This window comes from Guillardia theta (assembly GCF_000315625.1).
Source record: "Guillardia theta CCMP2712 unplaced genomic scaffold GUITHscaffold_125, whole genome shotgun sequence".
In the NCBI taxonomy this organism is placed as follows: Eukaryota; class Cryptophyceae; order Pyrenomonadales; family Geminigeraceae; genus Guillardia; species Guillardia theta.
This window is the reverse complement of record NW_005434549.1, coordinates 48,302-69,995: the sequence shown is the minus strand read 5'-3', so window position 1 is coordinate 69,995 and position 21,694 is coordinate 48,302. Positions and strand designations below refer to the sequence as shown.

At 49.5% G+C, this 21,694-nt stretch overlaps 8 protein-coding genes across 8 annotated transcripts in view; 4 read left to right on the top strand and 4 right to left on the bottom strand.

Moving 5' to 3' along the window:
- The window catches only part of GUITHDRAFT_158734 (heat shock protein 70), a gene marked incomplete at both ends in the record, with an annotated part of 13,923 nt that extends 9,822 nt beyond the window's left edge, over positions 1–4,101 (bottom strand). Inside the window, 15 exons of the mRNA XM_005822424.1 lie at positions 61–152; positions 358–541; positions 929–1,041; positions 1,399–1,444; positions 1,576–1,656; positions 1,811–1,888; positions 1,933–2,019; positions 2,064–2,155; positions 2,298–2,349; positions 2,534–2,650; positions 2,930–3,184; positions 3,427–3,504; positions 3,562–3,621; positions 3,675–3,732; positions 4,046–4,101. Of these exons, the coding sequence (XP_005822481.1) occupies positions 61–152; positions 358–541; positions 929–1,041; positions 1,399–1,444; positions 1,576–1,656; positions 1,811–1,888; positions 1,933–2,019; positions 2,064–2,155; positions 2,298–2,349; positions 2,534–2,650; positions 2,930–3,184; positions 3,427–3,504; positions 3,562–3,621; positions 3,675–3,732; positions 4,046–4,101 (1,449 nt within the window). The remainder of the gene's footprint in view (positions 1–60; positions 153–357; positions 542–928; positions 1,042–1,398; positions 1,445–1,575; positions 1,657–1,810; positions 1,889–1,932; positions 2,020–2,063; positions 2,156–2,297; positions 2,350–2,533; positions 2,651–2,929; positions 3,185–3,426; positions 3,505–3,561; positions 3,622–3,674; positions 3,733–4,045) is intronic.
- A 1,763-nt stretch (positions 4,102–5,864) lies between these two features.
- On the top strand, positions 5,865–6,209 carry GUITHDRAFT_146425 (hypothetical protein; the record flags this gene model as incomplete). Its single annotated transcript, XM_005822423.1, has 1 exon — positions 5,865–6,209. The coding sequence occupies one exon, from the start codon at positions 5,865–5,867 to the stop codon at positions 6,207–6,209; it is 345 nt and encodes a 114-aa protein (XP_005822480.1).
- Positions 6,210–8,215: 2,006 nt separating this feature from the next.
- On the top strand, positions 8,216–8,895 carry GUITHDRAFT_155468 (hypothetical protein). The gene has a single exon (XM_005822422.1). The coding sequence runs from the start codon at positions 8,258–8,260 to the stop codon at positions 8,840–8,842; it is 585 nt and encodes a 194-aa protein (XP_005822479.1). The 5' UTR covers positions 8,216–8,257; the 3' UTR covers positions 8,843–8,895.
- Positions 8,896–9,072: 177 nt separating this feature from the next.
- GUITHDRAFT_155467 (hypothetical protein) lies at positions 9,073–9,739 on the bottom strand. The gene has a single exon (XM_005822421.1). The coding sequence runs from the start codon at positions 9,590–9,592 to the stop codon at positions 9,179–9,181; it is 414 nt and encodes a 137-aa protein (XP_005822478.1). The 5' UTR covers positions 9,593–9,739; the 3' UTR covers positions 9,073–9,178.
- Positions 9,740–11,214: 1,475 nt separating this feature from the next.
- GUITHDRAFT_118310 (hypothetical protein) lies at positions 11,215–12,330 on the top strand (the record flags this gene model as incomplete). Its single annotated transcript, XM_005822420.1, has 4 exons — positions 11,215–11,460; positions 11,596–11,679; positions 11,726–11,927; positions 12,014–12,330. The coding sequence occupies 4 exons, from the start codon at positions 11,215–11,217 to the stop codon at positions 12,328–12,330; spliced, it is 849 nt and encodes a 282-aa protein (XP_005822477.1).
- Positions 12,331–14,452: 2,122 nt separating this feature from the next.
- Positions 14,453–15,013, bottom strand: GUITHDRAFT_146424 (hypothetical protein; the record flags this gene model as incomplete). Its single annotated transcript, XM_005822419.1, has 1 exon — positions 14,453–15,013. The coding sequence occupies one exon, from the start codon at positions 15,011–15,013 to the stop codon at positions 14,453–14,455; it is 561 nt and encodes a 186-aa protein (XP_005822476.1).
- Positions 15,014–19,517: 4,504 nt separating this feature from the next.
- Positions 19,518–20,018, top strand: GUITHDRAFT_155465 (hypothetical protein; the record flags this gene model as incomplete). The annotated part of the gene is made up of 1 exon (XM_005822418.1): positions 19,518–20,018. The coding sequence occupies one exon, from the start codon at positions 19,518–19,520 to the stop codon at positions 20,016–20,018; it is 501 nt and encodes a 166-aa protein (XP_005822475.1).
- A 100-nt stretch (positions 20,019–20,118) lies between these two features.
- GUITHDRAFT_118308 (hypothetical protein) lies at positions 20,119–21,224 on the bottom strand (the record flags this gene model as incomplete). The annotated part of the gene is made up of 2 exons (XM_005822417.1): positions 20,119–20,193; positions 20,244–21,224. 2 exons carry the CDS (start codon positions 21,222–21,224, stop codon positions 20,119–20,121), a joined length of 1,056 nt encoding a protein of 351 aa, XP_005822474.1.
- Positions 21,225–21,694: the final 470 nt, after the last annotated feature.

Genomic DNA, 21,694 nt, shown 5'->3' with positions numbered 1-21,694 from the left:
CTCTACCCAACCCCCCCACCCCCCCCTAAACCCCCCTCTCCTTCCCTCAACTCTTCCTACTTTGAGGATGCCGTTGGCGTCGATGTCGAAAGTGACGAGGATTTGGGGGACCCCTGCCTTGGCTCGCTCGACGCCCGAGATGACGAACTTGCCTGCGCGAGGGGAGGGAGGAGAAGTAAGGGCAGAGGAGGGAGAACAGGAGGAGGAGGAAGAGAAGGAGGAGGGTGGAAAAGAACAGGATGGGGAAGCGCTGAAGGAGAGTAGAGAGGAGGAGCAAGAAGAGGAATGGTAGGGAGGTACAGAACCCAAGGAGGGTAGAGAGGGAGCAGGAGGAAGAGGGGAGAGAGGAGGAAATACCGAGGAGATGGTTGCCGTCAGTAGATGCTCTCTCGCCTTCGAACACGCAGACGTCGATCTCAGTCTGCCAGTCCTCAGTGGTTGTGAAGACACTCTGCTTGCTCGCGGGGATGGGCGTGTTCCTCTTGACGACTGTGCTCATGACTCTACCCTCAGTCTCGATGCCAAGACTGAGAGGAGTGACCTGAGAGGAGAAGAGAGAAGAGAGAAGAGAGAAGAGAGAAGAGAGAAGAGAGACGAGAGGAGAAAGGAGCAGAGCAGAGCAGAGCAAAGCAGAGCAGAGCAGAGAAAGGGCAGGACACGAGAAGAAGACAAGGGTGAAGAAAAACGTAGATGAGACGACAGGTATGAGAAGGAGAAGAAAAAGAAAGAGCAAGAGAGAGAAAGAGAGAGAATTAGAGCATCGAATGAGCGATCAACGCAAAGAGAAAGACAAGGCAAGGCAAGTCAGGGAAAAAAAACAAGTCATCACGCAAGAGTTCTTGTTTCTCACGTCAAGAAGCAGGACGTCAGTGCAGCTGCTTTGAACAACTTCACCCGTCTTGCTAGCTGCTGATCGGTCAGATCTAACTAGAAGGAGCAGGAGCAGGAGCAGACCAAGAATGTGGGCTTGGATCGCTGCTCCTACAGCAACGGCCTCGTCGGGGTTGATGCTAGAGCAAAGCTCCTTGCCGCCAAAGAATTCTGAAAGAACACGATGAGCGAGAAAGAGAAAGAGAGATGGAGAGGAAAAGGAAGAGGAGATCGCACAACAAATTGATGATGATGATGATAAACATGATGATGATCATGATGATGATCATGAGGATGAGGATGAGGATGAGGATGAGGATGAGGATGAGGATGAGGATGAGGATGAGGATGAGGATGAGGATGAGGAGAAAGATAAGGACGAGCACAAAGAGCAAACAGGATGGGAAGAAAGGGAAAATGAAAAGGAAGGGAAAATAAAGAATGCACCTATGTCACGATAACAAAGATGAAACAAGAATGCAGGGAGAGGAGAAAGAAGTGTTTCTCAACGAGTTTGTTAATGACAACCTGAGAGCATCTGACGGATCTTCGGGATTCTTGTGCTGCCGCCAACCTTTTGAGCACAAGACCATGAGAACAGGGGAAGCATGATTGAGTAACAACAGTAACATCTACAACACTTTGAACTGGATCGGAGATAGACAGGAGATCTTGAGAGGGATAGTATACAAGAGGATGTGTTACCAGGACCACGTCGTCAATGCTTTCTTTCGGCATGTTTGCGTCCTTGAGAACTGCTTTGACGACATCCATGCATGAAGAGAACTGAGACTGATGTGAGATCGAGAATTCAAAGACACAAACTTGTGGATGACAAGACAAGAAAACATAAAAACAAAGAATCACGACACAACACTTCACATCACGAGATTTTCATTCAGCACATCACAAAACCAAAAACCAAGACAAGAGCAGCTACCTCATCCGCATTGAGAGATTCAAACTTAGCTCTTGACAGGGTGGTATGAAAGTCCTTGCCGTCAGTGAACGAGTCAACCTGATCATCATCATTACATCCTTTCCACTATCTCAGACCATCACCTCAATCTCTGCCGATGTTGTCACGGAGAGTGTACACTTTGCTTTCTCGACCGCCGCCAACAATCTCCTTGTAGCTCTTTCACTCACCTGCGCGCTACGTCACGAGCCTCTACCTCTTCCTACCGCCTCACAGTTGAGCCAGGGTTTTCTTTCTTGAAATGTTTGACCAGGAACGTTGCAACATTCCTGTCAAAGTCTTCTCCGCCAAGTCGGGTGTTGCCACCTTCGAGCAAGAGACAGATGTAAGTGGGAGATCGACGATGGCAGTGAAACATGAAAGTTTGTGTGAGGTGTTGGTGTGAGGTACGGGAAGAATGTCGAACAAAACAAGCAGCATCATTCGTTCTTGTTCTCTACCAGTCTACCTGTTGCCTTGACCTCGAATAGACCGTCCTCCATTGCCAGGATTGAGACATCCTGTGAACAGACATGAGAAATAAAATGACTGCATTCTTCATCACAATCAGCAGCATTGTCAAGCTGTCATCATCTCAATCATCATTTCCATCGTCACTTCCGTCGCCATTTCAATCATCGTCTTCATCATAATAATCTCTACCACCACCACCACCACGATCAACGTTTTCCTTTGAGCGCTTACAAAAGTTCCTCCTCCGAGGTCAAAGATGATGACTTTTCTCCCCCCGTCACTCCCTTCCTTTTTGTCAAGACCGTACGCGAGGGCTCCGGCCGTCGGCTCGTTGATGATTCGAAGAACCTGACGGTCTCAAAATAAAATCCTGGCGACAAGGAAAGAAACAAGGCGAGAATGAAGACGAGGACGAAGACGAGGACGAGGACGAGGATACAAAAGAAGAAAAACATAAACGGATGCATGCAGACTGGCAGGACAAGAACGAAAACTATTTCGCCCTCCACTCGCAACCCCTTTTCCTCTGCATCACTTTGACTTCAACAGGCAACTTCTTCAATCCTCTCCTCTCTCTTGCTCTCTCCTCCTCTCTCCTCCTCTCTCCTCCTCCATCGTTTGTATCACCTTCAACCCAGCAATCGCTCCTGCGTCTTTCGTCGCCTGTCGTTGAGCATCGTTGAAGTGTGCAGGGACTGTTATGACCGCTTGCTCTACAGCACATCCGAGGAACGTCTCGGCAGACTTCTTCAAGTTCTCCAACACCATGGCTGAGATCTGCTCGGGAGCGAACCGCTTCTTTTCTCCTCTCACCGTCAGCACAATCTGCGGCTTCTCCTCCTCGCCTTCCTCGACGTCGTAGGTCAGGCGGGACATGTCTTCCTGCACAATCACTCAACCTCAGCTTCCGTCCGCCTCCTCCTCCTACCCCTCCTCATCCTCCCCTGCTCTTGTTCTCGTCCTCCCTTCTCTTCTTTCTCAAAATCTTCTCCTCCTGTTCTCCTCTCGCGATGCATGTGGCGCTCTTGCATCTGATGCACCACTTCTTGGCTCGTCTCCTCCTCATCTCCTCTCCCTCCCCCTCGTCCATCTCACTCAAGCAGCAGCAGAAGCAGCATGCCTACCTGCAGTCCCTGATCACTCCACAGTCTGCCTATCAGCCTCTTTGCGTCGTTGACCGTGTTCTTGGGGTTACTGGCCGCCTTCGAGCTGATCGTCACGACCAGCACGAACAACCATGACACATCAGAACGTCTCACCTGATGTTTTGCTGTGACTCCCACCAGCCGCTCGCAGTCTCCGCTTTGCACGAAACTGACCTGTTGCAACTAACGTTACATGCAGCATGCTACCTTCTCATGCGACTCTTTACCCATGATGGCGTCGTCCTCCCTCCATCGGAGTTCGGGATCACCTCAACTCTGTTGTCTCTGTCGCATGTTTCAGGGTTGCGCCAGCATCTTGTTATCAAAGTGCGCCGGACGCTGCATGCTATGCCAATGCCTCCCTCAGACGTGTATCAACCTCTAGGTGCAGGTTCCTCACTACTACACTCACGCAAAGCCGTCCATGCATTGTACATTTCTTCTGCCGTGAGTATGCACGAACTACACAAGCCAACTTCCTTCTCCATAAACCTTCTGCCCCCCTGGAAACTTTTTCCGACAAGAGCATAAGTGTCTCATGGCGTTTTCCATCTCATGCTTTGTGCCAGTCTCCTGCTGCTCTCTCCAGCCCTCATACCTGAAGATCGCACAGCATGAGAACGTGGTTCCCAAGTCAATGCCCACGGCCGCCATTTTTCCGTCTGGTTGGTTGGTTTCACTGAAACCATCATCGTGGCACCCTGCAGGCTGAGCCAGGCCGGGCCCGGCCGCGGGGCGGCCCCCGGCGGGCGGGCCGCCCGGCACCGGTGGCACCGCCGGGGCGGCCCGGCGACATGATCCGACAAAAAAAAGGTGGATCCGATCGTGACTCCGCCGCGGACGGCCGGACTCCCGCCGCCGGGCCGGACTCCGGGAGGCTCAGCCTCGCTCCGCACACGCGGCTGAGGCTCCGCGGCAGCCGCCGGGCCCGGGCCCGGGGCCCGGGCCCGGCCCGACCCAGTGCAGCTCACTGAGTCAGCGGCTAGTACTCACTGACTCGATCCGATGATCCGGGCGCCGGGCCGGCCGATCGGACTCGCCGCGGCCCGGGCGGTGGGCCGCGCGCCACCGGCGCTGGGCCCGGGCCGGTCACCGGGCGCCGGATCCCCGGGCCCGGGGCCCGCCGGGTCGCCCGGCGGGGCAGGACCGGCCGTGACTGTCACAGTGTGGGGCCGCGGCCACAGATCGGATACTAGCACAATGCCAACTGAGCACAACGCATGGTGTCACTGCTGGCACACGGTGGCCGCGCGGGGACTCCCGGACTTGGAGTCCTGCGGCGCGCAGTTAAGCCAGTGAACTCACTGACCGTTAGGTATCAGACGGTTAAGTTTGCAAGTTGGGGGACAGCAGTCGGCAGGGTTACGGTTAGGTTTGGTTCTCGCTGTCTTTTCTCTTCTCGCCGTTTGGCCAGGCTGCCAGTGTGCGACAGTCACTGAGTGTCAGGGTCAAGCCTCCCGGCCCGGCCGCCGACGACTTTCATGTGACGGTGACTCAAAGTTAAGCGTGCAGTACGAGGACAATCAGGAGAGTCGAGGAGGCTTGACCCTGACACTGTCGCACAGGCCAAACGGCGAGAAGAGAAAGACAGCGAGAACCAAACCTAATCCTGCTGTGCCCTCCGACTCGACTCTCAGGGCCTGGCCGATTGTCCTCCGAGGCTCGTACTGATTTTTATCTTAACTTTGAGTAACGTGACGGTTACTCATTCATCAGTCACGCCGCGCCTCAAAGATATCGACGGAAGAGACGGCGGTTGAGCGGCGTACCCGGTGTCACCGGCGGCCGTGTGACAGAGCTTGAGTATCGGAACCATACAACTAGTGGAGGATAAAAACGTCAAGACTCCCATGAAAACGGGGCGATCCTTGTATGCAAAGAAGGCTTAAACGAGCTCTAGCAAATTCTGGAGAGCCTGGCAGTACTGATACTTTTCTTGATGCTTCACTTAAGAAATCTCCAACCTTGGGTACAGGGGGGGGCGTATCCACTGCCCCCTTTCCCCATTTTTGTTCCCCTCTGTCATCAGTCTGGTAGTAAAGACTTGAAATAGAGCATTTTACCCCTTCCATTCCAATCCATTTACCTTGCTACCCCAAGATCAGCTATTCTTTAAGTACGGTACTAAATGAAAAGCGATATCCCCTGGGCATACCCACTTCGCACTAAAAGAATCTGCAGCCTCAGGTCTTCTCCGTTCCGTCTTCCTTGATATTCACCCACTCTTGACACTGCTACCATCCTATTTCCACTCTGTCCTGCCTCCACTCTATCCTGTATCCCCTCCCTCTTCCATCTTGCGGCTTGTCGTCTCTACTCTATTCTTCCCCTCCCTATTCCTGCTATCATCCCTCCGCAGTACGAATCTCGTTGACCTAGTTGAGCCACCTGTGCCATCGCCGCTAGTACTCTCCTTAATGGCCAACAAAGACAACAGCGACCTCTCGATCGAGACGCGCATTATGCATGCCCCATGCAGACCAGCGCCGAGAAAGATCTTCGAAGATTTTTTCGGCTCTAGTAGTCTTACAGCATGTCCAGTCACCAACAAGAAAAACCTTCGAGTAGACTTCAACATTGGTCTGGATCAAGCCCATTCCAGTGACTGGATGGACGTATTCGAGGGGATACATTTCATGCAGGCAATCTCAGCGTCCTCGGAGCAGTACATCCATGCAAGCACCGAGGAGGGCGGGGGGGAGTGCTGGGATTGCTTGCCTGGCAGAGGGAAGAGGTTGTCAGATAAAATCGATCTTGAGTAAAACATACTGCTATGATATGGTTGGCTGAACTGGGATGATTCACCAGCTACACAAATTTTCAACGCGAGCTTGCCAACTCATCTGCTTGCCGCAGCCAGTGCGCCTGAACCGTAATGCAGCACTACAAGTGAATATTAAATTTGAAGTCAAGCGTCACAGACAAATGATCGGAACCTTTGATTAAGCTTGCTTTGCTTGCTTTGCTTGCTTTGCTTGCTTTGCTTGCTTTGCTTGCTTTGCTTGCTTTGCTTGCTTTGCTTGCTTTGCTTGCTTTGATGCTTGCTTTGATGCTTGCTTTAAGTTTGGCTTGCTTTGGCTTGGGCTTGCTTATGATTCAACCCTGCAAGGTCAACTAACTTTGATCACCGTTCACGGTTGCTTCAAGTGCCACCGTCACAGTCACCGTGACGTACCGTCGTACGGTCACCCGATCATCGCCGATGGTACCCATTTGCATTGAACTTCGGAATGACGGTACGGTATCCGAGTCACCCGTCACTGTGCAGTGCAGTGCCACGGTGCATCGTGATAAGATGATCATGGCCGCCATCGGTCGCACACGTAGTACGGGAGTACCGTACCGTACCGTCTACGCGGCCGCTAGTACTGATGACCGCCTTGCGGCCTACTTCAGTAGTACCGTACTAACTTAGTAAGTAAGTAGTCCGGTCACAGTCACCGTACCGTACCGTCTGAGCGGCCGCGCGCCGTCACTGCCCCCCTCCCCCCCCCCCCCTCCGATCGCCGGATCGGCCGGCGGGCCCGGGACTGAGGGCCGTTACGGTTGGCACGGCGCAAGTTGATGGCAGTCACTGTGACGGTTCAAGCCAAGGCCGGGCCGGCCCCCGGCCGGCCGGGCCGCGGTACTACAGTACCGTACCGTGCCCTGAGTACCGTACGGTCCCTCTGCGTGAGGGGCCGCCCGGCCGGCCCCGGGGGGGGCGCCGCGGCGCCCGGCCACGCCGCTGCCATGTGGACTCCGGACTCACTGAGGGCCGAGACTAACGTCCGTTAGCGTATCGCGAAAATATTGCGAACGCAACGAAACGTTTTAGAAATATTGTAAAACGTTTATAACTATTATAAAATTTCCAAACAATGTGTAAATTTGAAATAAGTGGATTTATATATTTACAATGTCATTTATTAAATGTAAGCAGGCCGTGATCATCGTGTGGTAAAGCTGTGTTGTAATAAAGAGAATCGCGAACGACGTTCGCGATTCTCCGTATCCATGAGATTAAAACTGCTTTTTAATGTATTTGAATTTGTACCACAAAAATATAGGTCAAAGCAGGATGACGAAATGGTTTGAAACGTTGTTGAAGGAAAATGTTTCCAAAATGAAATTGTTCGTGTCAGGTTGATATATATCGAAGCAATGCTTGTTTGACAGGGAAAGGGATATTTTTGGCAAAAAAGTTAAATCTATGTATGTCAAAAAGTGTTCGTTCGCTCATGGATTCGCGATACGCTGTCAGCCGTTAAACTCGGCCCTGAGTCAGTTTTAAAGTCATCAGTTGGAGCGTGACGTGAGGCGCGTGTTGATGTACCCCTTCAATTGACTGTGGTTGGACATCACCCCTCCTCCTACCCCAACGACCAGTCAAACCCTTGGGTGTGCGGATGGGCGCGAGATTATTTCGAAAACTAGTTGTTTCGGTATTGCTGACAGTCGCTGAAGCATCTTTCGTGCCGAAAACAAGTATTTTTCGAAGTTTGAAGGTAGTAAAGCTATATCACGCCCAAAACCTCCAGTCAGCACAGCTCAAAAGCATTCCTGTCGCACAGTCACCCTCGACTTCCCTATCTCAAGTACGGGTACCCTATGATTGTTGCATCCCATCCCCTCAGTTTAGTCCTCCGGTTCAATTCTGTTCTCCACAACCACCCCTTGTTCTGATTGTCACTTTATTCTGGCACACCCTCCTTTTCCATCTCAACTTCCTCCTCCTCTTCCTCCTCCTGCGTTTGTCCTCCCCTCAACTCACACAAGCTTACTACCAATTGAGTCGGCGCTGTCGAATCAACAGGCTTATTCAGCAGTGATGAGCATTCTAAGTCCGCAGGCCCATTGTGGCAGAAACTTCTACAAAAGAAAATCACAGCATCAGCACAGTTTCAAATCGTTCTATCCAAAGTTCGATGCCAAGAATGATTCAATGTACATTTTTTTGTTTTCAAAGATTTGTCCTTTTATGCAAGTAGTGGAGTGCGTATTCTTTTGCTTGAGAGAGATCTTCCGTGTTGTAACGGGCTTTTTGTACGAAGACCAGGCGAAAATTCGCATTTCATGTATACCGAATAGAGACGAGGTAGAACTGTGGGATACATTGCGATCGGCAGTCAGCAACGGTAGCATAACCTTGACAGATACATATCCGCAGCAGAAACTTTCCACGTCCCCAGGATTTCCCAAAATGGAGCAGATACATTCAAGAAAGATATGGGGCAGCTCTGGACAGTTTGCCGGGTCTCGAAAGCGTAACATTGGGCAAAAAGTATGTGAAGCAAGGCAGTACTTGAAGATCAGCCTTTTCCACCAGTCTGGGAAGAAGATGTCAAGAAGCTTTCTTCAACGGAAAAGAATGAAGCAAGTGGATAGAATCTATTCGAAATGGGTAGATCTCTAAGTGGTCCAAGAAAAACGATCCTACTCTATTGTGTATAGAATGTATAATAGCTCCCTAGGGGTTTGTATAAAGGTTGGCAGCCATCTTCCCATGCATGTGAATTGCAGGTCAAGCAGCTAGAAATAAGGTTTCTCAAGTGAATACACTACAATGGCTTGCGGTGTGTTACAGCACGAACAATACCCTCTTTGATTTCGGAGGGTGACAATCTCCGCAAGAAATTTGCCAATCAATTCGATGACGATTTTTATTTCATGGGAGAAAAAGAGATTCAAAAACGAAAGATGGGTAGAAAAGGAAAAATGTAGAAAAGAATAAAGTTGTACTTTGAGCACTTCAGTCCATATCGATCCAGCGAGACAAAACACGATGCTGAGCGTCGTGTTGATGCTTGGAAGTTACTTTCCGAGAATGCGCACGATGAAAAATGTTTACATTTGCAGCAACATACACACTGCAGCAGGTGAGCCATTGACCGATCACCTCCCAGTCTGCATGCTTTTCCTCTGGTGGGCTCGTGACATGGATATATCCCATCCTTTCTGCATCATCGAGGATGGCGAAAATTTCTTTGAGGTCATGGTCTATCTTCGATCTTTCTTGGGCGTTCGGCTCGTAATTTCTTTTGCTTTGTTGGCATTTTCGTGTTCTTGTAGTAGCAACCAGGAGTACCGCAACAATACAAAATGTGGCGACCACGTTGGAACCAACAAGCATTTGACCCCTTGGTGTTATTTCCGAAAGCTTCATCGTGGAACCTTGATCTTTTGAGCAGACGCGTAGACACAGTGAGGGAAAGAAGGACGAGATTTGATGGACAGGGATTTTGAGGCCGGGGTGTGTGGGAGATCTCGCTCCGAGGATGGGAAGAGGGCGGTTGAGCCGGAGGGCGGGGGTGAACGGAATTATGATGGGCAAGGAACGGGGAAGCCTTATAACTATATTAAACGAAAAGGTGTTTGTCGCTTTTCAAAATCCTCGAAATCGTGTTCTGTCGCGTTCGATCACCGCAGAGGTCTCAGGGGTCATAGGAAGGTCCTATAAATCACCTAGGGAACAAGAGTAGGAAATGAGGGGCACCTCATCTCAACGGACCGTCTGTTTAACTCCTCGCCATCGGATCGAGGCTTATCTCTAACCGGCGGCGTTCAACGGTTGCAGCGGCTGTCCTCCCAGTCCTATCGTCACTCCTATGAAATCAAGTGTCAACGGGCGGGTCAATCAGGTCGCCGTTTGGCGGCCAGTGCGACAGTGTCAGGGCTGTCCTCGTACTGATTTTTAACTTAACTTTGAGTAAAGGTTTGGAATGTCAGGCTTACTTGAACTTTGAGTACTGAACGGTCAAGCGGAGCCTCCTTGACTCTCCTGATCAGTGATTGTCCTCGTACTGATTTTTAACTTAACTTTGAGTAAAGAAAGTAGTAGAGGGCCTTTGACGGAGGCTTTGACTGTCACGGTTCACTTGTCCCGGGCCGCGCCAGTGCGTGGATCCGGGACGCCGCTCAGCGGCTGGTTGAACTGTACGGTTGAACTTCGGAACAGTCACCCGATCGTACCGTACCGGACGGACCGTCGGGTCACCCTGGGTGCCGTTACGGTCAGCCGCCGGCCGCTTTCAAGTTTGTCACGGCGTAGCAAGCCGCAGCCGGGCTTCCGAGTTTACACCCGGTGCGGCAGTCTGAGTGCCAAACTTCAATGTGAAATCATTCGATCGGAGATCGGAAACTTGTGACTGAAGTTTGCCGGGCCCAGCCCGGCTCAGCGGCTCATCAGCGAGACTGAGACTCGACTCCCGGTACGGTACCCGGTGACCGTACGGCGCCCGCGCGGCCGGCGGGCCCCGCGGGGCGTACCCGGTAGTAGTCACTTCTGGAATTTATTGTACCAGACAAACAAGGGGTCACCCCTTTTCCTTACTCAAAGTTAAGTTAAACCTTACTTTTCCTCCCCCTCCCGTTGAACTTTGAACAAGCAAGAGATGGCGAACTGATGCCTTGCTCGCGCGCGACTACCGATTTGAATGATGAGATACTTCGAATCTATGTGTACTGTCATGTGGATGAAGAGGACTCTTCTCATTGTACTGATCAATAATGCAAGATTTGAATCTCAGTTCGTTGAGTAGCATGTAAATACAAAATCATGCCCTTGAAGCATGGTGAACATGACTGTGTTTGGAGTTAAATGAAGTCATTGGCTTTCATGACGGCTTGTGATAGTGTAAGGTATGCATTTCAATTTGTTTTGAGAATATTTAAACCTCCATACCCACTCTCCCGTATCCACTGCCATGCCAGCAGTGATCATCATTCTCTCATCACAGAGCGAATCTGGAACTCCTTCCGAGGCCCCGTCCAATCTGCCGCACACCCATGGTGTCTCCCACTGCGGAGAACTCCATTGTGGTTTTCACACCATCCCCCAGGGAACGACCAGTGACTTGGAAGGGGATTGGGATGGGATTGACGAATGGGACATGCCTGAGCATCTACGTTGACTCAGTGGCAGATCAGGAATCTACGGATAGTGACTCGGATCAAGTTTTACTGAGAACAAACAACAAATCGGCGAAGGGCCCAGAGAGGATAGTTGAAGGACGTGGACAGGAGAAGGGAGTGGTGAGAGGGAAAGTTACGACGACCCAGCAGACAAGACGAAGTAGAGAACCAGGGTGGTCGGAATCGAATCATATCATCCTGAGCAGCGCTTAGAGAGTGATTCCGTTGCGTTGCTGATGTAACAAGCGAGCAAAGAAGCTAGGAGAGGAGGTGGCCATTGATGACCTCTCCAACGGCCTTCGAGAAAAGACAGGGTGTGGTCGAGTTCCACTAAGAATCGTATGTCAAAAACGGCACATCACCACTGAACTCTTTCTCTCTGTAGAGTGCTTACCATTCGTCTCCAGGAGATGAGCTTGGCCTCAACGCCCCGACAAGCATCCTCGGAGCTCGGAGCGGACAGCCCATTCACTTGCTTGTAGATCGGGCCAGTCCATGCATAGCACAATGGAGCAAACCAACCACCAGCCTGAAGGCCGTCGTCAACGATGCTCCACAGTACTTCAAGGACCTGGCTTCTGGACAAGGTCGGCGCTAGCGCCAAGTCGAAACTCTCTGATATGGCTATCGGATGCTGTCAACCCCTGACTCATCGCTGACTTGCTGCTCCAAGATGGTCCAGAGGCTGGAGACGCTCAGTGGTATCGCAAGAAAGGCTTTCCCGGATGTATCGCGTCATGTGACTGTGTGGGAGAGAGGGCGAGAGGGAAGGACAGAGGAAACTGCCGTGAAGTCGAGGCAGACAAGCTGCTTGCCAAGGCCAACATGGAGAGCAGTAGGAGCGAGCAGGAGGCCACGGGCGGGAAACTAGAGGAGGCGGATCACGGATTGCGCTTGAGACGCTGGGATGTTGTTATCGAAGGGGAGGAATGGCTCGGAGGGTTTGAACAATGTTGGCAACCAACACCAAATTATTTGTATCAAGAATAACAAAGTTCATCACGAATGTCCTCACGTCTGGAGTGCACCGATATGAAGGCTGCCACCTAGCACTGTTGACCACAGAATGGCATTGTCTGCATTCCAATCTCCACAACGATGAGCACCCTTTTGCGCAGGATCTTCTCCACCATCCTTTCATCTACAGAATCTGCTTCGCCTTTCTTTCTCTTGTTTGTTGGGCGGCGGAATGTCGAGGCGGTCCACTTTTGTTTTCCTTTGTTTTCAAGATGCAATACCAGCCACTCGGTGCCATCATACATTGAGCTCATGTAACCTTCAATGTCAAATGACATCTCGGCAACCATGAATATGTTGACATCCAGGTTATGTGAAAGCAGACTTGTGATGTATTCGGACGACTTACTTTGCAAAGGAGACTCGGCCGAACGATTCTTGAATTTTGCTCCTCCTCTCCATTTGGAAGCTGGCCCAGAGAAAGTACCGTCCCTGCCTTTCATGTCCTTGTTACGCACGTAGGAGCCCAAGACTGCGGAAAGGGAATGCTCATACTCGCTCTCCCTTACAGGGACCAGATTGCACATGCACGACGTCAGCATCTCAACGAAGCTTTCTTTGTTTGCAACAGAAGCAAGAATATCATCCACTTTCCTCTCGTCTTTCATACCGCAATGAAAAGCAAAGTTCTTCAAGAGATCCTGAGGGGGAGACCAGCTGCTGATCATTACAACTACTGCCCCAAACGACTCCAGCAGATTCCCATCCCGCTTCCACGCATCTCTGCTCAGAGATTCCTGCCCGATCCTCTGATCCAAATGAATCTTCTGCAAGACCTCAAGTGCTGATGCATGAGAGAAAGGCATGCCCCCCCCCGCACAAGCCACTGTCGTGATTGGGTCAAGAACTGCAGAGGCGAACCTCGATGTCAGCTCTGAAAGAAAAGTACCCTTCAGCGCAGGCTTCCTGTCCTCAAGATCGAGCAGAACGGTTGCCTCTTCACTATTTCGGGGTGGCGGATAATTGCCCCATACATTCAAAAGAGCAAACCCCTGGGAGATGTGCAACTGAGAAACAGGTTCACGCGCAGCAATCTGAAACATGCAGTAGATAGACTCCTTCCTCAAACTTGGTTTTGCCGCTGTGATAAGCTGCCACAGCGTCCTCGAGACACTTTGTATAAGCATGTGTGGTTTGGAGTTTTCTAATACTCGGCCAAGCTCGCGCAAGAAAAGGGAGCAGGTCCATGGGTTCACGTGGTCCAGTAACTTGGGTACCTGTGCCTTTCCGAAAACCTTATTCATGACCTCTTCAGAAGCGTCTGAGGGCAGGATGTATGGAGGAAGCGAGCGATGGGTAAAGCAGTATATTCTTCGCACCTTATTGCGAAGGTGTTGAGAGCTTTGCGAGACCATTCCCAAATTCATCACCATTGTGTTCGTCCCCAACAGGATGCAGTTAATTTTTGAGTTGATCAATACTCGCCTCAACAGAACAATCTTTGCAGTCACTGAGAAAATGCACGTATCTTCCTGCTGAGGAGGAATCACCTCGTCCACAAGTACCCAGCGCCGTTTTTTCCAATTCTGAGCGTCTTTTACAGATACCGGAGCCCAGGTAGTCTCCTCGGACCACAGGAAGGCGAGGACCCCCAGCAAATGCAATTTCCTTCCATCCGTAGCGAAATCAACCTCCAAAGCATCCAAAGGTGCGGTTCCCTGAGATCCGGCATGGCTCTTTGCCAACATACTAAGATCGCACTCAATCGCCTTGTTTATCAGTCGCGTGATCTGTTCTACTGGCTCGTAAATATCTTGCACGGTATCTACCCTCTGCGAAGGATTGAAGAGAAAATAGATGCTTACATCTGCATTCCGGACAAAGAAATCAACGGCGGTAAGTGACTTACCACAGCCAGAGCAAGCCTCAATCATGCACAAGTAAGGATCTTGATCAGTTTTTGCCTTCTCAACTATTCGGTCTATCGGGTTCAAGCTGCTGAATTCCTCGCTGGGTCGCACCCGTGAGGATTCCGAAGTCCATGCAAAGTCAAGAGAGTTTTGAACGAATTCCTTCAACCGGATCAAAACCTCATTCAAATTGATGGTTTTGGCGATATCGTTCAAAACTAGCAATCAAATGAGAACAAAAGCATTCAGGGCTGGCATAAACTCTCACCTGAAAGAAACTTTCCTTCTCTCCCATCGAATCGATGCGAAATCAATGCATAAGATGCAATATCGTATTCTCTGGTGCAACGACCAACATCATTCCGTTCTGCCTTTGCCAGCGATGCTTTCGCAGTTGCAACTGACAATTCGAGCTCTGCATCCGTGCACCAATACTCAGCCTCCGCTTTCTTCTTCTGGTCTTCTTCGAGCCCAGCTAGTTCAAGCTCTGCCTTCCTCACGTTCACAAGTGCCAATGCTTCCCTCACAGTGTCTCTTTCGAGCCCAGCTAGTTCATGTTCTTCCTGCCAGACCTGCTTGCGTGCTTCCACTCTCTTCTTCTCGTCTGCTTCGAGCCTGGCAACAGCGAGCCTGGCAGACAAGAGCTTCATGTTAGCCTCTCCTTTCCTCTTTCTATCCCCGCTCAGCTCAGCCTGATCAAGCTCTGCCTTCCTCGCCGCTACCAAGTCCCATGCCGCCTTCTTCTCCGCATTCCTGACGAGAAACTCCTGCTGTGCATGTTCGGCAAGGCCTTCTGCTTGCTGCATCGCTATGATCTAGAAACCAAGAGAGGGATGACTGTCATTATGCAGCAATCCAGCACCTTTGCGTTTCTGAGTTCACCCTTTTCGCTCCCAGACGCGTAGCACTGAGAAGCATCAGACGCAATCATGTACAAACTTCTTTTATTATTGGCAAACCGGAGCAAACAAAGGAGGGGGAGGATAAACCCTACAAACCCGCCTCAATGAAATACTAGGAAAAGAAGGAGGCAGCGAAAACCGCTACTGTAGAAACACAAGATTGTTTTTAATCTATTTCTTCGGGGCAGGGAGCGGAATCCGGGTCCGCCTCTTTACTACACAGATTGTCTCCGGCCCGAGGTCACGCGACCATAAAGCTACAATTATGGTACTACAATTGGGTTTCACATGCTATACAATGTTTACTCAACTGAGTTCTATTCTATTACCAGAAAGCACTGCAGATAGACTTATAAGAGTGCGGGTAATAAAATACTTTTAAAATGTAATGCAGCCATCCCCTTATTAGGCCTCTGATATCAAGACATACGATTATTACTATGTCTGCTAGTATGACCGGGCATACCCGGCTGTATGCCCGGTCATAATAATGTTAATTTTATGGAAGAGTTTTTGAGGCACAATCTTTTAGTACTAGTTTGTATGAAATTCAAGTACTGTTAAAAGTCTCAGTACTCATCTCCTTCGCCTACAGCTCAGCCAAACGAGATTGTCTTCGACTAAATAAACCTTGGCTTCTTAAATAAAAGAGAAATACTCTATTACAATACCACAATTAGACAATATTAGTCAGTATAATCTATATTTCTGCTATTAAGAAACTTTCCACGAGATGTGTCCCGTAATAACCCCCATTTGAATTATGCCCCCTCCACTACCCCACCCTTGTTTCCATCAGTTGACATGTTCAGGTTTCTACCCTACCCCTGGTTCAAGTTGAGTACCCACCATATCTCCACGGTGGTTCTTCCCCCACGTCTCCCTATCCTTTGTCACCCCTGCGTCAGTAGACTCCTTCTCTCTACCCTCGTCTTATGTTGATCCCCCCCTCTTGCACCCCCTTCTTTCTCACCACCCTCCCGTCCAAGTACCCTACCTTTCCTCGACTACCCAAGGAAAAGCTTGGTACTCCTCATTGTCTCGGCAAACGATTCAGATTGCACTGCAGACCCCTCTGCAGACGCCCCACAACACCCCTTCCACCCAACTACCCCGGCTTGTGAACCCACCCCTCGAGGCATATGTATTTCGAGCAAAGACCGGTCAAGGTTCCAAATTCTGGGGTAGGGGTACTGTATAAAGATTTAAAAATGTTTGTCTAGGGTGGGTATCTTCAAAGTCTGGGGTATGAAAAGAGGGTGTTGAGATTGGAGATAGCTATGGAGGGGTTATATGATCATAGATTGAGGGTGGGGTCTGATATGAATAAGTCCACCAGTTGCAGGTGGGTATGTTGATAGGAAGCAACGTGGGTCATCAGGTAAAATGTCAGAACCACTAGGGGGGTGGTAGTTGAGAGACATTTGGGGTTCCTGCAGAAAGCTTGATCAGGGGTGGGGTGCAGGTATTCATGTATTCAGTAACGGGGGTAGGTAGAGATTGGAAGATGAAGGGGTGGTCACATTTCAAGTGTGTATGCGGATTGACAAGAGGGTGGGGGTAGGGTCGGCACAAGTGATGGCGAAGGGGAGGCCTCAAAGCTCTCAAGATGGTGACGGGCAGAGATGAGAGAAGAAGCTGACGCGGCAGCAATGGAAGTAGATGTTGATATCTCATGTGTGTAAGCAAAGATAGCATGTAGAACGAGCGAGAAATGTTGCGGCGGAGGAGGGGGAGGAGGGGGAGGAGGGGGAGGAGGGGGAGGGGAGAAGGGGGCACTGGCAGAAACGTGGAGGTTGGAACCCAAGAACTCCTAGTCTGACTTCAGGGGTATGCAGAGAAGGAGTGTCACTTGTGAGTGTGGATGAATGGTCCCTCCTGTTAAAAGATGGAATGAAAATGGAACAATCAAGAAAGGAAAGTATGCATAGCAGGCACATACAATAATCCATGTTAGAAAAGGTTGAGGCTAGAATGACGTAGCGTGATACCCCGGACTTTTCCGAGGGACAGTCTTGGTAGTTCCGTGACCTCGGTCGTCTTTCTCAAACCGCATTTTTGGTAACGAAAACATTGCCTGAGGTGGTGGTGGAGGGGTGGTGGTGAAACATAGACAGAGCGTTTGTGAAATATTCGGACAGTTGCATGCCGGTGCGACCAGGCTGACTGACAGTCATGTGGCACAGGAGGAACTCATAGGTTTGAAATGTGGAGACAATACCGTTGAACTTGTTCAAAGTTCACAGAAACCAATCGACTTGGAAAAAAGCATTCTCTGGCAGCGTGGTGCTGGAACCAAGACAGTGCAGGGTCCACATTGTTAGTTGCAGTGACACATTCGCGGTATTGGTGCGAAAATGATCAAGAAAGCCCCTTGAATATCCTGGATTAGATATCTCACACATCTCCCGGTTAGCGATTTATTTTCAGTTCAGCGGAGACTGAAGGAGGGTGAAGGAGGAGTTGAAGAAAGGCGTGATGGATGCTTTGGAGATACTGAAGAAGCTCAAGGAGTCGATACGGGGCTTAAACAGTTATTCAAACTCCAAGGTCCTCTGCTCTCTTCTCTCATGCCCCACAGCTTGCTGACTTTTGGACAGATTGTTGATATTTCCAAACATTTCCTGGAGCTGAGTACAGTGAATGAAAGTGCTGCTCACAAGGTGATTTCGCATGTTCCATGTTTCATTTAACTCATATTTTGGGAAGATGTATGTGGAGTCGTTGAGGGAAAATGTATCCACTGGTCAAGCAAGGAGATGTTTGGCATTGTTTTACGTAGCAAACGAAATACTACAGGTGCACACCATGTCGTTATAATTCTAGAATAACATTTTATCTTTGCGTGATAGCAATCGCCCAAGAATGATAAATGGAGAGAGGTTTTAGCAGATGCGCTTGTCAAGCTTTTGCCACAGGTTACTTGTTGCGGGGATCAGAGAACAAGATCCCTCATGGTTTGAAATGTGTAGGTGTGCTCGATTGCACTGGAGAAGGAAGAGAACAATGTTGTACTGAATGTCATGAGGTCAAAGAGCATGCCCTTGAGCCAAGACGAATCTGATACAGAATGCAGACTTCCAAATGTCTGGAGTCAAAACAAACTTGTTCCCGAGGACAGTTGCAGTGAAATGAGGTAACTTCATTTGCGAAAATCTGCGGCGAATCCTGATGATGAAAAAATCATTAGAGCCCTCTGTGAGCAGCATTATAACTACTTCTTCTTGAGCAACTCTGAATGCTCTTGGAATGATTTACAGCTCGAAGTACCTCCTGCTTTTCTCTCCGTTTTTTTTTCATGACTTGCTGGTTGCAGTCTAAGGCTGTCTTTATTCGGACGTGTTTTAGGGAAAAATATGAAACTTTTCCCTAAAACTTCTCCCAACCCCCACTTTATTCGGGGGGAAAAAGAAAGTTTTCTTTTTCCAGACCTGGATTTCGGGAGAAATTTCGCTTTCTTTTTCCCGCTCTGGATTTCTTGAAAAAGATAATTCCCGCCCAAGCCATGCCGTCGCCATCGGACATTGACGGCGACAATGTTCATGTTGGAGACCCCGAGTTCTTGTTTCTGGTTGCTTGTCTTCTTGAATTGATGAGACTTTACATTGTCACTCAACAAGCTCAGTCACTGCATGACTCTGAACCTCTTCCACGAGCTCGAAAGAAGCGAAGGGTGGAGGAGCAGCCTCGGCTCCCAAGGAATTATGCAGCATCGAGGTGGGCTGTGCTCCTGGAAGATCCTTCCCTTGCTGATCCATCGTCACGTGCTGCCAAAGAATTCAGGCGTAGCTTTCGTTTGCCATATCCTGTTTATCTTGACATTGTCAAACTGGCTCGTGAAGAGAAATGGTATCATGATCAGATCACCAACGTGTGTGGGCAGCCCATGCCGTCCCTTGAACTCATGATTCTTGGTGTTCTGCGTGTGTTAGGAGGAGGATACAGTTTTAACAATATCCGTGAAGGGAATGGGGCATGTGAGGCATCCAATCGTAACTTTTTCCACATGTTCTGTCGAAACATGGCAAAGCAGTATCCCAAGTATGTCCACCCCCCGACCTCGCCGGATGAAATCTTCAAAACCACAGAGATGTATCGCAAGAAAGGCTTTCCCGGATGTATCGCGTCATGTGACTGTGTACATATTCCCTGGGACAAGTGTCCAGCCCAAGATCTTCCGTCGTATAAAGGCAAAGAGAAATATCCAACAATTGCATATCAAGTGTAGGAGCGAGCAGGAGGCCACGGGCGGGAAACTAGAGGAGGCGGATCACGGATTGCGCTTGAGACGCTGGGATGTTGTTATTCATTCTTGCAATCCGTGCATCAGGGAACTCGTTATGCGCAAGAAGAGTTTGACTTGTATGTTGGTGGAGGTCGTGTACAAACTCACAAAGGATTGTGGATCATGGTGGATCAAGGCTATCACCGTTGGAGGGTGTTACAATGCCCTTTACCTTACACAGTGGATCCTGATAGACGACAGTGGTCTCGAGCATTGGAATCATGTCGGAAGGATGTGGAATGCTTCTTTGGAAGATTGAAGTCGCGCTTCCGGTGTGTGAAAATACCGTGCAACTTTTGGTACAAGGATGAAGTGGACAACATGTTCATAACTTGTTGTATTCTTCAGAACATCATCCTTGCGCATGATGCACAGACGACGGATGGTGCAGACGCCGCCGATGTTCAGGTTGATGAAAACACGGAGGATGAGGAATATGAGGGTATGGATAACCGTGAGTCCTTTCCTCGACAACCTATTGTATCATCGTCTTCCCATCATCGACTTCCTCTTGAGAATGACCAAGATTTGACTACGAGTATACAAAGTGGCTGGATGGAATTGCAAAGCGCATTGATTCTTCATTATAAAGAAGCACTTGCTATCGGCGCTGTGGAATACTGACAGCGAAATGACGGCACGAGAGTTCCAGGTGATGCTGCAATAAAATCGAGTGAGAATTCAGTAACATTTCATTCACACTGGATGGATGTTTCCATCTGCGTCAGGAATTCCTGTTGTGACCTTCTACACATTGTTCGTTCTGTTTTTTTTGAACAATCTGTCCAAATCCATTGGCCTTGCACGAACACGTGATTGAGGAGAACAATTCTCTGTCGTTCCAATCACATCATTCGTAAAGATACGTTCGTCCGACAGAGATACAGGGGTGGCAACCACAGATGAGACAGGAGATGCAATGCCCATGTTCCTGGAATTCGTCACAGACGCAGGTGGTATCGATGACGAGCCAGGTGTACCAGACGCACATTCCCATTCAGCCACACTTGGGATGTTGTCATTGTCAGCTGTACCCTTCAAAAGTTGCACGAGTTCTGCCTTAGCCTGCGCGTGGTCGGAACTACCTGGAGCTGTGATTTGCATGAGCATCTGCAGATTGTTGATCTTCTGTGTACGTTCGTGGATCATCTGGTTACGTTCTTTGACCATCTGTGTGCGTTCATGACTTTGTCGATAATGACACATGAGTCTATCCACTGCAGCCATGAAAACATTGGAAAGACTATCTGAGGCACGTGGGTCTGTGACTCCACGTCCCAAGTCCTCTTGTGCTGGACGATTATTCTCTCGCAATTTCCGACGTTGTTCAGATCTGCCTCTCGACATACGCTGATGGAAGTCAGGTGTCATCTGATTCTGTGCAGGAGGTACATCGCCTCCGCTAGGTTTCAGTGAAAACTTATCATGAGGTTCTGGAGAACCCAATCCAAGGTGCAGCCATGCGATCCAACCTAATGGGGTCCAATCTCTGTGAATAGGGTTGGTGACATCGAAAGGTATGACTGATGTCTGCTTTCTACGCCCACTTCCGTTCTTTTTCTGTTCTGCCAACAATTCAGGTGATTCGGCGAGACTCTCCTGCGCTTCTTGGGGATCGGGAGTCTGCGGCGGAGGTTCGGAAGGCGATGACTGCATATTCTTGGCGACAAGTTCGAGTTGGTGCTTATTCCACAACTGCTCCTTTGTTGCCATGCGAAGTTCTTCCAGACTTCGTCCAGACGGCAAAGAGCCGTCAGGATTGCAATTAGCCAGGAATTCGGGATTGTAACGGTTGTTTATCAAATCTTTAGTAGATTGGTAAAACTCCATGATGCTGGATCCTGGCCAAGGCTGATTTCTTGACTTGTACAACAACAAGTCCTCTGTCAAACCTGGTATTTCACTACCATGCTTCTGCAGGAAATAACGAACATGCTTAGGATATGCTTCTTCAAGTAAGACATGCAACTCTGCAATTTTCCGTAGTCCTCCGTCTGACACATCAAGGAACGTAAGACATGCAATAAGCCTCACATAAGGCTTGGCTTGTAAGGGCTTCATGCTGCCTGGTCTCGCTGGTGCCTGCATGGAGCGTCTTCCCTGGTGCGCGGGAAACCTTTTAATTTTCGAAAATTTGAAATGCTCGAATAAAGTGCGACTTCGACAACCTCGGATTTTTTGAAACCCGGGGAAAAGAAAACTTAATTTTTTCTTTTTCCCGTGCTCCGAATAAAGACAGCCTAATGGACCCCTCAACCATCTCGCTAACAGTGCAGAGACAAAAGAGGTGTGTTCGCCTG